The sequence below is a fragment of the Dama dama genome, chromosome 26, assembly GCF_033118175.1.
Source record: "Dama dama isolate Ldn47 chromosome 26, ASM3311817v1, whole genome shotgun sequence".
NCBI classification, from domain to species: Eukaryota; Metazoa; Chordata; class Mammalia; order Artiodactyla; family Cervidae; genus Dama; species Dama dama.
In genome coordinates this window covers 49,484,505-49,501,047 of record NC_083706.1, presented here as the reverse complement: position 1 = coordinate 49,501,047, position 16,543 = coordinate 49,484,505, and the positions used below count along the sequence as shown (strand labels likewise).

Here is a 16,543-nt window from a genome sequence, read left to right as displayed (position 1 = left end):
TTCTCAATGTCTTATATTTTAATCAATAAAAGGCAAAGAAATAATGAAAAGGATACCAGCTGAGGTCACAGTACCTGCTACTATCCAGAAACTTCTGGGCTTTTTATATTGTCTGTTACTCTATACTAGCTTATAAAAGAATATAAATACCTCATTATTATGCCCCATTACCTGCAATAACTCTAAGTTTCTAGGAAGGAAAGTGATTCTTTCCCCATCCTTATTCCTACCACTGCAGACTAAAGTGTTACTTTGGACCAGTAGTAGCAAAGTTATTCTGCAAAGAGCCAGAGAGTAAATATTTTAAGCTCTGTGTTGCCACTATTCAACTCTGCCACTGCAGAGCAAAAAACATAGACAGTACACCGAGAAATGCATGTTTCTGTGTTCCAAGAAAAGTTTGTGTATGGAGAGTGAAATATGAATGTAATATAATCTTCACATGTCACAAATATTATTCTATGATTTTTTTGGCAATCATTTAAAAATGTAAAAGCTATTCTGAGCTCATAGGCTATACAAAAACAGGCAGCAGGCAGGGTTTGACTTTAGAAGTGGTGTTGCTGAAGTCTGCTCTGGACTGCCCAATCCCAAGAATGAAGTCAAGAGCCACCTCCTCTAGAGGGTTGAGTCTGTAGGAAGACAGCTGGATCAGGGAAGAAGCTAAGCTCCACCCCTTCCGAGGCACCTCCTTTCCATATGGTTAATGTAACTGGACCAAGGACCCCCATTAAAAATGAGGAGGAGGAGGAAGAGAGAAGTTGTTACTCTGCAGATGACTCAGGGCACTTTTGTTCCCTGAGAACCATTCTCACTTACCCACAATGGTTCGACCATCTCCTCCTAGTTTAATCCGAAGAGGATTTCCTTGTGAATCTTGTAAGTACCTTCCTTCTGCATTCAATACTAACCCACGATCAAGATCCACGACCTAAATCCATGACACAGATTAAAGGATGTATTGAACATTTCAAAACGTTCACATTAATCCAACTACATGAATATATATTCCTAGGGGAATAGGAAACATTATTTTTGCCAGCATCATTAATAAGGTATAATAGGAATAAAGTACAGTCATATTTCATAATTGTTTGTCCATATAACATAAATTGTTTCAAGTTTTCTCAAATATTCAAAAGATGTTCAAAATATTTTTACCATTGAGTATGTTGTATGTCAAAAGCAGGAAATGACTTAGGTGTTCATCAATGGAGGAAAAAGATTAAATAAATCATGGCCCATCCATACAGTGAAATACTGTGCAGCCAGTGAAAAGGATTTGGAAATTCTGAATTTATCATGAGATATCCTGATGCAGACTGATGCATCAGATATCCTGATGCAGATTAAAGGACTGATTATTTTGCAAAATGAAGTATATTCACTTGTATAGATAAGCTTAAAAGTGTAGAGAGAAAATTCTGGACAGATATGTCCCAAACTGTTAATAGTGGTTATTTCTGAGAAGTGATTTGGGATGCTTATTATCTTTTTATACATTTCCGAATTGCTTATATTCTTGCCATGAACACGACTGGTTTCCATTTTGCTGTGTGTTAAAAATCAAAGTTGTTATATCAAAACCAGTTTAATTTGTAATTAGCCTAATATAGCACACATGAAAAAATGTCATGTTCTAAGGAATTATACAACTTGGACAAAAGGCATTATTATCTCTGTTAAGAAACAACTCATGTGGCGCACTAATAGTTCTCAGAATATGGTCCTGAGCCAGCTTCCCCAGCCTCACCGGGAAACTTGCCAGATATGAGAGTTACCTGGCCCGAACCAAATCATATTGACAAGCCCCCAGGGGTTCTGATGCCCATCAGTGTTTGAAAACCATGACTCTGAACAGTCGAGTCACTGGAGGAACCCCTGCAAGCAGGCCACTTGCTGGGTACTATCTCAGTAATTAAAATAAAACTTACATAAATAAACCCTACTTTTGAAATCTACTCCATACGGTTTCAATTCAAAATTGTTTACAATGACACTTTGCTTCTATTATGTATTCTTCTTTCTATAAATTTCTGTTCCTTTGAGAAATGATAAAATGTATCTTGAGGCCACCTGTGACTGAAAATTCTGTGAAGTTCATCAATATGTTTTCCTAAATCTTACTGCTATAAATGAGAAAATTTGACTGGGAATCCCACTGTGAATAATCTTTTTGATTCTTTGAAAAAATATTTTAAATCTCTGAACATTCTAAGTGTTCTGTCCATCACCCTCAACCCACCAAAAACTCCTAAACATTTACCTTAACCCCAGGAAGTTAAAGTCATTTAGCTTAAACATACATAAAGTACTAATACTTATTTTTTATTTCAGTCAAACAACAATTGTTGGAAGGTTTAGAAGGTGATCTGATAAAAACTGCCTATTTGATTTGGAGATTTTTGTTTTGGTTCAGTTGTTTTTATCCTGCTTCCTTTTACAAAGGATTTGAGATAATTTACAGAAAATATGTATTCTGTTTAATTGAACCGTAAAGAAAAAATAAAATAAAGCTAACAGGAGTGGGAAAACAGAAATTCATTGGAGAGGCTGTGCCTCAGGTTTTGTCTGACTAGTTGGCCTAAACATTTGTGTGACCTTCTTAAACAGTCAAGAAGAATGGGAACAAATGCCCAGGCCTGACCTAATTAGCTATGAGAAGAAAGCAAAGTAGTTCTCAGGAGAACCAAAGCCTTTTCCGAGCACTGGAAGAAACAATACACTTTAAGTATACTGACATACAAGTGGTTAAAACTAGAGAAAAAAGACTGCTTCATTTTTTATTACACAACGCCCACCATTTTTCTCTTCCCAAACAGCATGAAAACAACAGGTATGTGTAAAGAAGTTTCCCCTACCCACTTTGTTCCTTGAGGGCCATTGATAATTCTTTGTCCGCTTGGTTTTCCATTACTACCAGGAAGGACTCTCCCTTCTCCATTTGGTCTTCCATTATAACCTACAAGGTCCCAAACAAACAAACAAACAAAAAATACAGAACCTGGTAAATTCAACACTCCTGGAAAGTTGGCTTCATACCACCCTGTAAGTAGTAACATATCATTTCAAACAGAAACACTTAAACAGAATGTTGAACCAATAGCTTAAATATGTTAGCTAATGATAGACTGAAATTGTGACTTCTATGTGACAAATAAGAATGTCCGTGAAGAGTACGGTACAGTCACAGTTTTCTACACTATTAGGGGAATAAGAGTGTTTGGCCTAAGTAAAATTTCCAGGTAAAGTTTAAGACCGTAGTAGTTGTAGCTTCGGAGAAGGCAATGGCAACCCACTCCAGTACTCTTGCCTGGAAAATCCCATGGACGGAGAAGCCTGGTAGGCTGCAGTCCATGTGGTCTCCAAGAGTCGGACACGACTGAGCGACTTCACTTTCACTTTTCACTTTCATGCATTGGAGAAGGAAATGGCAACCCACTCCAGTGTTCTTGCCTGGAGAATCCCAGGGACGGGGGAGCCTGGTGGGCTGCCATCTATGGGGTCACACAGTCGGACACGACTGAAGTGACTTAGCAGCAGCAGCAGCAGTTGTAGCTTTATTTTAGCCAGCTGGAAGGTGGAGGGAGGGAGAGTTGGAAGGACAGGGAAAATTCTCTCTGACATCCTGAGATACCGTGCTGCTCTCCTCCGCAGATTACACTAAACACAACCACTGTCTCTCGCTGACTCGGGTCTAGATCATCCATCGCCGAGTACAAACACAGTCCTGACTCAAAGCTTGCTGACTTCAGTGGGGCCGCAGAAGGATTTGCTCAGAGAGGAGGTAGCAGGCCCTTTAGTTGCTATCCGACTGTTGCTTGCACCTGCCCTGTCTCTTCACCTCCTGCCCTTTCTGATCACCTGCAGTTTGGTTGAGGCCTCCGCTGGAAGCATCTGCTCTAGCTTGGCCCACCGGATAAAGTGCCTGGGCTTCCCGACAGCTATTTGCAGGTCAGAGACATTTCTCTCGCTCAAGTAGTTAATGAAAATTAAGAATCTATTGACTTTTTTACTATGTACAAGGGAATGTGACTTTTACACCTATTATTGGGGTGTTCAGTTCAGTCGCTCAGTCGTGTCTGACTCTTTGTGACCCCATGAATTGCAGCACGCCAGGCCTCCCTGTCCATCACCAACTCCCAGAGTTTACTCAAACTCAAGTCCATTGAGTCAGTGAGTCCATCCAGCCATCTCATCCTCTGTTGTCCCCTTCTCTTCCTGCCCCCAATCCCTCCCAGCATCAGGGTCTTTTCCAATGAGTCAACTCTTCGCATGAGGTGGCCAAAGTATTGGAGTTTCAGCTTCAGCATCAGTCCTTCCAATGAACACCCAAGACTGATCTCCTTTAGGATGGACTGGTTGGATCTCCCTGCAGTCCAAGGGACTCTCAAGAGTCTTCTCCAACACCACAGTTCAAAAAGGTTTGCATAAAACAGTCTGTTTTAATGGAAAACTGACCTCCTAGTCAGGGCACTGTTCTAGGGCTTTACATTGAGCTAAATTAACAGTATATTGCATGGATTAACAACTACTAATACATTTAATCAAGAATGTTCTATTATGCCCCAAATCCATGCAAGGGGAGTGCAAGGCACCACTTAACCGAATGCAGATTTTAGGTAAATACCTTAGCTCCTGCTCTGGGGTCCACATAGACTCCAGCTCACAGCTGTCTATATGCTGCCCAAAACCTAAGTCACACATCAGCATGTTACTCCTCTGTGCGACCATCCTCTTTCACAGTCTTTTCTGGAGGTTTTAAACAACCTTCAGTGATTGCAACATCTGACCAATCCTCACCCAAGATAATTTGAGTTTGTCCCAAGATATTTTTAGCTGAGAGGTTTATATGCAGAATAACCAGAACAAGTTCCACCCTCCACAGGAACTAATCCTTTCTGTGGATTCCTTAATACCCCCTGGCACAAGAACAACCTAAAACATAGAAACCTGAGTGTGGCATCATGGCTATGAGACACATTCACAGATTTAGAGCTTAAGGAACTCAAAGAAGCACGATGGGAGAGCAATGTCACCCCACTCCAGGATTCTTGCCAGAGAATCCCATGGACAGAGGAGCCTGACGGGCCACGGGCCACCAGGCGGCAAAGAGTCAGACACGACTGAGCACGCACGCACACACCTACCAGTGGATTGTGGAGTCGGTGTTGGGATTGGAACGGCCGCTCAGCCACCTCCTAGCTGTCTGACCTCCAGCAAGCCACTCAGACCCCTAAACCCCGGTTTCCTCATCTGAAGACCCGGAGAAGCAATGCAAATCCAGGAGATGGCTACCAGGAGGAGATCGCGTTTACATTTCAAAGCTCCTAACCCAACGCTTAGACAGAGCAGATGCTCCGTAAGATAAAAGATTCTCGGGAATTGCTATGAACCCTGCTGAAAACCGTCAAGACAACGTTCATGTAAAAACAACTCACCTGGTCTCGAAGGGGGTCTCACCGGCGCGCGTGAGAACGGGTTCCGGAACCTGGAGTTCATCATCCGCTGGCGCAAGGAGAGCATCGGGGTGGTGGGGGCGGACGGGGCGGGCGCGCGCGTGGTGACCTGCGGCGGTGGGGGGGTGCCCACCGTGGGACTCGGGGTGGCGGCGGGGCTGCGAGCCGGGTGTCTGGGCGGAAGGTGCGAGGCTCTCGGGGAGCTGCCAGGAGGTGGAGAAAGAGGCCGCTTCACCGGGGTGGCGTTCTCCTCCTGCGGGGAGCCTACCCTGGGGGGCGCCAGCACGATGGCTGGCTCCGTCTCCCCCTTAGCGAGGGTCCCGTCCAAGTGTTTGCCGCCCCTGGGGCTGAAGGAGGAGGGCCACTTCGGAGCAGAGGAAGACTGCGGATCCTTGTCCTTTCCTCCCTTAAAGAACATCACGTCTTCATTCTCCTCCTCGGCTGACACCGACTGCTGCGATTTGGACGGCAGCGTCTCCTTTTTGATTGGCGAGGCCTGGGACGCCCCGTCCTTCCTCCCCGCCCACTGGGGCCCTGCTCTGCCCGGGACCCTGGTGCGGGCGTGGGGGTGCAGGCTGCCGGGCCTGCCTGCGGGCCTGCGGAGGTGACCATCGCCCGCGCTTCCTGCCTGAGCCTCCACCTGGCGGTGCTTGGGAAGGGACGGGGTGGCGTCCTTGGCACCTGCCGAGTACGCGGGCGCCCGGACGCCCCCGGTCTCCGCTTCTGCGCTGTTGTCGTCCAGATTCTGGGGAGACGCCGCGCGGGAGGACTGTCCGCCTCTGGACGAGTAAGAGTCTGAGAAGGAGGCGCTTTCCTGCGACGTGGGGCGCTGCCGGCCGGCCTCGGAGGGGAACGCAGGCTGGGGTCTGAAAGGCGGACGCCCCACTTCCTTGCTCCGTGGGCCGTGGGGCTGTGGCTGGGACGCCGGGACGGGCGACTTTTCCAGAGCAGCGGACCCAGCACCCATCCTTGTGGGCCCCGGGTGGTGCGGGAACCGTGGCACAGGTGGCCGGCCACCCAGCTGCATTTTGGGAGACCCGCCCTCCTGCGTATCCTGAGCCTTAGAGGACGGAGGTTTGGCCTGAGGGGGCACCCCGGCCCAAGTGCCCGCGGATTTGGGGTTCTCTGGGAGGGGCTCCTTCCGCTGCAGGCTCGCCCCTCTCTGGGAGCCTCTTCTCAGATGGTCCCCGCCCGGGGAGGCAGGCTGCCTGGAGGAGGAAGACACGTGGTCGTTCACCACGGTGGCAGGAAGTGGCTTTTCGTCTTCCGCCTCCTCTTCGCTGTCTTCTTGGCCTGCGGGGCCGCGCATCGGGTCAGAAGCTGGGTGAGAATCCACCCGGGGGTGAACCCGGGGGGACGCGGTGGACGGAGGGGAGCTGGAGGGATGCAACCGGGATCCCCGGCCGTTGCCAAACCTGTGTGGATATCTGCCGTGGGCAGCAAAGGGCCTGTTTCTGAGCGAACTGAAGTGTCCAGAGACTGGCGGGCCTGCGGGCAGCCGGGACCTAAACGTTGGGGCAGTGGCTGCGGCCGGCCTCCCTCCCTCTGCCGCATCACTCTCACCATCGCCATCGGAGTCACCTGCTCCTTCAGAGGCCTGTGTCCTCGAGGAGGGACGGGAGGAGGCCGCGGACCCTGACGGCGCGTTGGACCTGGCGGCCGGCACGTCCTGACCCTCCTTCCAGCCCCGGGAGGGCGGAGACCCGGGCTGTGGTTCGGTGATCAGGAGCCGAGATGACCCCCCAGGAGATGGAAAAAGTCTCGAGGGTGGGGCTGAGGCCCTGGAACCTTCCTCCCTATCCTCGGAGTGGGGAGCCCTCCGGGCGGGCAGGGCTGGTCTCGTGCCATGGTGCGCCACGCTTCGGTCGCGCAGGGCGCTCCAGGCCGGGTGGCGGCCGGACGACAGGGCGGGCCGAGCGTGCGCCGCGCTCTTGCCGGGCAGGTGTTCCGACAGGGCGTCCTTGGGGTGCGGGGAGCGCGCAGGGGTTTCCTCCTCCTCTAGACCCACTGAGTCATTATCAGTAGAGCTGGAAGGCCGGCTGGTGGAGGGTCCCCCTGAAAGGCGGTGAGCGCTGCTCTCGGGGGGTGCACGGGAGGCAGAAGAAGATGCGGAGGGGGGCGCCCCCGGACGAGGGTGGGAGGTGGGCGAGGAGCCGCGCTGGTCCACGCCTTCCTTTCGCGGCAGCACGGGCGCGCGGGCCCTCACTGGAGTCCTCCCAGCGGCAAGGACCGGGTGGACAGGTCTACTTGGTGGCCTCTGCTGGGACTTCTGGCCTTGGGTCTCCGGGGGCGAGGTTGGTGGGTCCCCGCGGGAATCCGGCTCCTCTTCGTCAGTGATTTCTGTGGACTGAAGACCCGAATCTCCGCTCTTCCTGGGGGGAAGCTGGGCTTTTCTGAGCAGTCCACCGTTAGCCAATATTTTGTTCTTCAAGTCGAGAAGCGGGCTCTTGACATTTCTCCCTTGAGGAGAAACAGGCAAGTGAGTATGTTTTGAGGGAGCTGGCGCTTTAGGAGATGAGGAAGGCTCAGGCTTTTCAGGTTTGTGCTGATCTTCCGTGTCTGTTTTCTGTTGAACGTCAGACTCACTGGTAGCGGCTGTAACAGATTTTAAAGAATTTGCTGTCAAAGAAGCAATTTGAAAGATGGGCAATGAAAAATGACTAAGATGGCAGTATGGAGGCGCTGAACCCTAGTAATAAAACTGATAACTTCTCCTCCTTTAGACACTGGACATTATTTTCTCAATTATAGCAATCTCCTTTAAAGTTCTAGTTTGCTTTAAGCAATATAGTCCTTATATTGCCCTGCTCTTTTCCAGGGGATCTTCCCAACCTAGGGATCAAACCCAGGTGTCCCATATTGCAGGAAGATTCTTTACAGTCTGAGCCAGGAGGGAAGCCCTGATAACTTTTAAAGTTCTATTTTGCTTTAAGCAGTGTAGTCCTAGAGAATATGTGTGCTGAGTTTCTATAAATTGAATCGGGCTATGCCACAGCTTATTTGAAGGAATTCTGAAATGAGTGCTTTGAAGTAATCCATTGAGTTCATTAGTACAAAATCTTATATAGAATTTTCTTAATATAACTGTCAAGATATTACAAATGCAGTATAGCTGTTCCTTACAGTGTAGGCAAGAAATACACATAAGCCTGGCACAGAATGTTCAGTGATCTGTACTTAAAGATGTGTTGTGTGTAATTTGCAAATAAGTGGAGTGAGTTACACATTTGTCATTTTTGAGGCATTACAAAGACTTCTCTATTCCTCATAACATGTCCTTACTTGCTTTTTTATGGCTTAAAATCCCTTTAATGATGGATACATTTGTAATCCCACAATAAAGCCTAAAATAAAAAGACCCTTGGGATAGGCAAAACATTATATTATGTGTACCCTACAATTTACTCTTTCTGGAGAGCAGGGTTGAATCAAAGAAAGGATGCTGTCAGGGGAGAAGGATTTATTATAGCACTGGGGGATCCAGAGAGAGCAAACTTCATTTATTTCAGCTTTTTGAAGCTAGAACTGCAGTAGACTGTGGATCCTCACAGCATATAATGAAGGAGAAAGCTACCAACATCTGTTGCAAACTCAGAGAAGCAGGAAGGAAAATACAGCCCACTCCAGTTTTGGACTTTATTGACCTGCTGGGTTTTGATACTGAACAGATAAACAAGGTAACTGAAATTCTTCTGGGTACCGCTGCACTCCAAAACCATGGAATACAAACTATAAAAATTTTATGTGCTATTTATTCACTGAAATGGGACCAATTAAAAATGTCCCATTATGCCTGCAAAATGTTCTTCCCCTGTCGTCATAAACCCCAAATTACACAATGATATAAGATTAATCACGGATGAATACATTAATCACATAATATGTAATTAATATCATAATAATCATTAATGTCATTAGCAATCAATATCATTTTAGGGTTTGGGGAGACCAATTTCTGAAGGGACCACAGAAATATTTTAGATGTCAGAATGGCACTTTAACCCCCCAATTCATCACCAGAGCAGTTCTAAACCCATGAGCATGATTCAGAATAACACACCAGAATTAGGAATGAAGAGAGAGAGAAAGAGAGTCACAAACACATCATGCTTACTTGGTGGCAGAGCAACAATGAAGGCTTTGGAATGAGGCCCCAGTCCTCTCCTATTGGCGGCCCGGATTTTGAAAAGATATCGTTCCCCAGGCTGCAGACCTTCTACCCGGGCAGACGTCGTCTCTCCAGAGTAGGTGAGGGACTTCGCTCCAAATGGTCTGAGAGCCGGGGCGTATGAAAGAATGTACTCTGAAATGATTTGGCAGACGGTTGGAAGGAGGAAACTGAAAACAGTCCTGTGTCCAGCAGACAGACTGTACGGGCAGGATGAATTAGAATGCGCATTACTAAAATTAATACTCTAGCTATGCATGCCAAGTCAGCAGCTGGAGCATAAAGACACAGTAGGAGGTGAACCGGCGACTCAATCGGGCCCCCAGACCGTCAATCAGCTGGCAATTTTCCATTTACTGCAAACTCAGCATATGGACCCCAGGAGGCCAGTCTTCATACAACGTACCAAAAATATTTACACTGTTTGGGTTTTTTCCTCATTGTGTTTATTTACTAATTTACCAGGACAGAACATAGCCAGAATAGAAGAAATCAGGGCAGGGAAAAGGAAAGACAACCTCTAGGAACTGATTCTGAATAGCTGCTGACACCTCTAAGAGTTCCATTTTATGAATCAGTGCTGTTTGTATTTGTACATTAAGCCAGATAAATTCCATATTTGAAATATAATTTCACTTTTGTAGGAAAGTTCTTAATATATTCGGGAAAGGATTTTTCAGTTTTTAAAACTGTAAGGACAAGTTGCTGAGTCAGACATAGACTTAGGTGGTGTTTAATGTTTCCCTATATCTACAAACATATTATGCCTTGGGCTTTGAAAATCACAGCAAATTCAGTCCAAAAAACTAATATATCTCTGCACTTATGCGGAAATACTGCAACATAAGGAAGCCATGTTTTGAAGTCATCCATTCCAAGGCTTCAGTACCATGGTTGGATGGCATCACTGACTCAATGGACATGAGTTTGAGCAAACTCAGGGAGACAGTGAAAGACAGGGAAGCCTGGCGTGCTGCAGCCCATGGGGTCGAAAAGAGTCAGACACAACTTAGCGACTGAACAACAACAAGGTTTTGAGGCATACTTTTCATTCTCAACTAAAAACTGTGATGAATATTTTCCTGCCAGTAATTCAAGATTTATAACTTACTGAGTTAATGTGAGTAGGAGCTAACCAACGGGGGGAAAAAATGAATTACAAAATAACCATGCAACCATCATACTTCTTAGGGAAGCATGGATGGTCTTTCCTTTTTCCCTAAGCTCTAATCTTTAAAAAGTACATTAGTTAAAAAACTTTCATCCAAAAATCCTTTTCAGCATTTGTCTGAAAAAAATAAATAAATAAATAAACCAGCATTCTTTTCTTGTTGAAAATGAACTAACTAGTCATTTGTGGTGGTCAAAAGTAAGAATTTAAAAAACCCACTGTCTAGAAAATTCTGTAATTCAGATTGTTTTTATGGATTCAATTCATCTGGAAAAAATTTGACTATATCAAAGTATATTCTTTTATTATGTTTTCTTTTTCTCAGATGTAAAAAAATGCCCCAGGATAATTGTGAATTTACATTTCCACCACTATAACTTTAGGTTAGTGAGGTACATGAGTTCTTTTGGACATAAAAACTCAGTAGCTATTACTACTTCTGGCAATATTTAATTGACTACCAGGGAGTTTCTTTTGCCAAAGAGCTATAAATGTAAAGTAAGATGTGGGAATGGGGGGAAAAAGTAAGTAGCTTGGTAATAAGGTCACCAAGGAACAATTATTGACTTTTTTTAATAACTAAAAATAGTAGTCAGCTAAAATGTGTTTTTATTCAGGTTTCAGAAGTCTTTTCAGCATCATGATAATAATACAGAAGCTAATGTTCAAACTGTCATAAAAGAAATGATTAAAAGGGGCCAACTATTTCTTCATTTGTTTCTGATTTATTCCAACAAAAAAAATGAGCAAGAATAGTACAATATATTATTTAAAAACCCAGAAAGAAAGCATTGCATTTTAGAAAATACTTTCTTCTACCTTCTGTAATTTTTACTGTCTCATGAAAAGATATCCTTATAGATTAGCAAAGGTACGGTTGAATACAAAAGAGAACCATCCATTTTCTTTAATTAAGAAATTCTCAAAGGAGATCAGTGATAATTTGCTGAATTTCCTTCAGCTTACACAAACTTTGCATATTAAAGTTTTCTTCCAAAATCAAGCGACAATAAAAAGTACCCTTAGAGTACATTTGTATAGCCGGACCCTAACCCTCAATTGTCATTTAATTGCAAAGTCATGTCTGACTCTTTGTGACCCCAAGGACTGTAGTCCACCAGGCTTCTCTGTCCATGGGATTTCCCAGGCAAGAATACTAGAGTGGGGTGCCACTTCCTTCTTCAGAGGATCTTCCTGACCCAGGGACTGAACACACATCTGCTGCATTGGCAGGCAGGTTCTTTATTTCTGAGCCACCTGGGAAGCCTAATTCTTAATACCACTCTTTTAAATGTCTCCAAGTAGATTTCCAACAGGTTTCTGAATGTTTTGACATTAAAAAGAAATCATTTGTGCTTTTGTTTAATGTTCTCAACAGACTATTTTAAAATTTATCTAGTTGTGACTATTTTACTCTATTTTCATTTTTTTTAATCTACAGTATTTTTTTTCCTGTTTTAAGGTCATTTTTTTCTTCAAATCCCACCCCCCCAAAATGCAGTTGTTCAAAATGTTGACAAATAGGGGAAAAAATCTATATCACATTTTAATTTTCAAGGAGAAAGGGGCAACTGAGGAGGAGATGGTTGGATGGCATCACAGACTCAATGGATATGAATTTGAGCAAACTCCAGGAGATGGTGAAGGACGGGGAAGGCTGGCATGCTGCAGTCCATGGGGCTACAAAGAGTCAGACACCACTGAGTGACTGAACAATAACAACAAATATTTGTAGCCCATTCAAGACATTTATGATCCCATGGGGTTCCTGCTAAGCCTGACCTGCCATGATCTTAACTGGCACAATGAAAAGATCCATAGAATGAAAAACAAGGTGTCACTTTGTTTGGTTAAAGGTTATGATGTCACATCCATACAATTAACAACAGCCCTCTTGATAGTAGCATCAGAATCCCTGCATACAGGGGGCGATGGAAAATCATCTGCATGATGACCCCGATCTGACTGACAGTGAAAACCCTGCTGAAATATCCTTGTCCACTGGGTTGGCATTCCAAATCCTTAGGTTACCTCCCTATTGCTTTTGCAGTCGCCAAGCCTGCGATTAGAACCAGTGTTTATCAGAGTCAACGCACACAGTTCCCTTTGGGTATTTCACACCCATGTGGGCCTTATACTCTCAGTCATGAGGTTCCTACCTTTCACTTTCCCCTCGGTCTCAGGCAGAGCATCCCAGGCTACAGTGACAGTTGTAGGCTTGCCATTGACTGGCCAGACGTTTAAATTTTCAGGAGCTGTCGTAGGAGCTATAAAAGGACAAAAATCCAAGGTTTAAAAAGGCCCTTATGGGTGTTCTAAAAGTAAATGACATATGGTCCCTACATACACATGTTTCATTGCAGAGCTATTGTGTTCATTTTTATTATACATGACAGAAAATTCTCCACTTGCTCTTTGTGTATTTAGCAGTTTATGTCAGCTTTACCAACTCATAGAGTGAGGAGTTAGACACACATCGGGAAATGCTTTTAGGAATTCAGAATTTCTCTCGTTGCCGAATACTGAAATATACAAAGAAGAGTACAATCCAGTTCCAACTTCCTCTGGATAAAATTTTGGGTTGGTTTTTTTTCTGGACAAAGTTTTTAAAGACACAATTTAAAAGAAAATAATTGTGGCCTTGAATATAGAACAAATTTCTCCCCCAGAATCAAGCACAACTTGAGTCTTAAGAAAGGAAGTCTCTCCAATACTCTGTAACCATGTGTTTGTCACACAGGGGCATTCACACAGACAGCGGGAATTTATGAAGGCTCCACGTGGTTCTAATGCACTCCACATGTCAGAAAAACATGCTCAGGAAAATAGCCAGTAAAGGCTAAAGCATGGACCCAAGGAAGCTTCTCACAAGATTTAGGGGTAATGCTACTTTGAAAAATGCCTCTCCTGGCCATTATCACTATGGCTCCCTGAAGTGTCTTTAAATCTCCTTTTAGGGGTAATTCCCAAGTTGCAAGTCCAAAGCCATTCTGAATACAGACCAGACTCCGGTGTTCTCTGGAAGACAGATGTACTCCACCTGCCGTCTCGTTCACCCTGGGAAATGCGGACTGCAAATTCATACATGGTGTCTGGAATCAGGTTCTCAACCAGCACGCGTCTGTTGGAGACCTGCTTGTAATCCCATCTCGCCAACTCCCCCTTTTCTCGGTAGCGCACGGTGTACTGTCTGTAAGAAAATGCAAAGCACCACACACCCAGCTGACCGGCGCTCTGCAGGTGGACACTGGCGTCCTTGGTGTTTTCCCTTCCCCACAAGTGATGCCTTCTGGAGGTAAGTGGTGAAATCAAGAAGAGGAAGTTCTAAACTTGTGATTTTGTTATTAGTTCAAAAGTAAGTTCCAAGGAGATGTGTCTAAAGTAGCCCAAGAAAGACAGTTTAGTGTCTTTTCAAGACCGAAACATTTTATTGCTCAAAAGATCAAGCAGAGATTAAAAGGGAGGAATAAGGGGGGACTCTTTTTATGAGGCAAGTGCCTTATTAGGGGTGTGGGGGGGATGGGTGTGTGTGTGTACATGATGTATGTGTGTGTTGGTGTATGTGTGTGTGTACATATGCGTGGGGTGTGGGGGGTGTGTACGAGTGGGTGTGTGTGTACATGGTGTGTGTGGTGTGTGTGTGTGTGTACACGTGTGTCTCTGTGTGGTGTGTGTATGTGGTATGTGTGTACATGGTGTGTATGTGTGTACATGGTATCTGTGTGTGTGTGTGTGGTGTGTGTACATGGTGTGTATGTATGTGGGGTGTGTGTATGTACGTGGTGTGTGTGTGTGTACATGTGTGTCTCTGTGTGGTGTGTGTATGTGATGTGTGTGTGTACATGGTATCTGTGTGTGTATGTGGTGTGTGTACATGGTGTGTGTACATGGTGTGTGTGTGGTATGTGTGTCTGTATGTGATGTGTGTGTGTACATGTGTGTCTCTGGTGTGTGTGTACATGGTGTGTGTGTGTGTATACATGGTATCTGTGTATGTGGTGTGTGTGTACATGGTGTGTATGTATGTGGGTGTGTGTGTGTACATGGTATCTGTGTGTGTGTGTGGTGTGTGTGTACGTGGTGTATGTGTGTGTGTGTAGTATGTGTGTACATGATGTGTGTGTACATGTGTGTCTCTGTGTGGTGTGTGTGTGTGTACATGGTGTGTGTGTGTACATGGTATCTGTGTGTATGTAGTATGTGTGTACATGGTGTGTGTGTGTGTGTATGTGATGTGTGTGTGTGTACACGTGTGTCTCTGTGTGGTGTGTGTGTATGTGGTGTATGTGTGTGTGTGTAGTATGTGTGTACGTGGTGTGTGTGTGTGCGTGGTGTGTGTGTATGTGGGGGGTGCATGTGTGTGTATGTGGCAGGGGTGTGTATGTGCTGTGTATGTGTGTACCTGGTGTGGAATGGGCAATATTAAGAACCAGATCCAGCCCAAAGCACCTTGGCTCTCCAGAAAAGAAAGACAAGACTCACTAGGTACTAAAGCAGGCGTGTTTTCTTTGAGTTCTGTAAGGAAAGGTAGCCTGTGGTTCTGAGTAGACTTATTACTGTGAGATGGAATAAAAGTGCACCACAAACAGAGCAGGAGAGAGCAGCTTACACAAGGAACTCTGCTGTGTGATTATCAGGCAGAGGAGTACATGTGACCCAACACAGTCATATCTGTCAGTCCCAGGCAGAAGACACCCTCAACACTCGATGTTACAAGTTACAAACACCATTTATTGTTGTTCAGTCGCTCAGTCGTGTCGGACACTTTGCAACCCCGTGGACTGCAGACCACCAGGCTTCCCTGTCCTTCACTGTCTCCTGGAGCTTGCTCAAATTCATGTCCATTGAGTCGCTTTTCTCAGAAGTTTTCTTTGTGACCACCTTAGAGTAGACGGCATTTGATGCCTAAACGGTGTGCTACTCGTTATGATATTTCATTAGTTAGGATAAGACTATTGTGTCTGACTCTTTGCAACCCCATGGACTGTATAGTCCATGGAATTCTCCAGGCCAGAATACTAGAGTGGGCAGCCTTTTCCTCCGGGGGATCTTCCCAACCCAGGGATTGAACCCAGGTCTCCCGCATTGCAGGCAGATTCTTTACCAGTTGAGCTACCAGGGAAGCCCTCAGTTGCAGACACAGCTCACCAATTAGCAGTAAGAGTTCTACCAAGAAAACTCAAGTCTTCTTTTGTTTTTCATCAGGATGTTGGAAATCAAAATCCGTGTTGATCAGGAACATTTCCTGCTGGGAGAGGCCCTGTGGCTTGGGAGAGAACCACTATGCATCTTCTGAGGTCTCTGACAAGAAGCAGATGTCTTTTTTTACTAGCAGTGACAGAAGCTCTAGCTAGTACAAACAATATATAATATATATATAAAATGTAGAATAACATCTATATACCATATACATATATATTTACTCAGCATTATATTCCATTCATTTTCTAAAGTATATTCACTTTTCCTGGTTGCAAATAGGTTAAAAAAATAATATATAATGACTAGACCACCAAGTCTTTGGCTTTCTCTTGACTGTGTACTTTTTCTTGGATGTGTGCTAGTCATTTAATGCACATTTTTATGACTGTTGGTCTACCACTAACTAGAAATGGCATTCACCAGTGGCTACTTTGCTGACAAAGGTCCGTATAGTCAAAGCTATGGTTTTTCTGGTAGTCCTGTAGGGATGTGAGAGTTGGGCCATAAAGAAGGCTGAGTGCTGAAGAATTGATGCTTTTGAAC

General features: G+C 45.0%; 1 protein-coding gene across 1 annotated transcript in view; it reads right to left on the bottom strand.

Annotated features, from left to right (window-relative positions):
* FNDC1 (fibronectin type III domain containing 1) overlaps nucleotides 1-16,543 on the bottom strand; it is a 112,246-nt gene that overhangs the window by 37,016 nt on the left and 58,687 nt on the right. The window contains exons 8-13 of the mRNA XM_061130167.1: nucleotides 13,801-13,988; nucleotides 12,958-13,065; nucleotides 9,574-9,762; nucleotides 5,442-8,054; nucleotides 2,862-2,962; nucleotides 820-931 (exon numbers count right to left, since the gene is read on the bottom strand). Of these exons, the coding sequence (XP_060986150.1) occupies nucleotides 820-931; nucleotides 2,862-2,962; nucleotides 5,442-8,054; nucleotides 9,574-9,762; nucleotides 12,958-13,065; nucleotides 13,801-13,988 (3,311 nt within the window). The remainder of the gene's footprint in view (nucleotides 1-819; nucleotides 932-2,861; nucleotides 2,963-5,441; nucleotides 8,055-9,573; nucleotides 9,763-12,957; nucleotides 13,066-13,800; nucleotides 13,989-16,543) is intronic.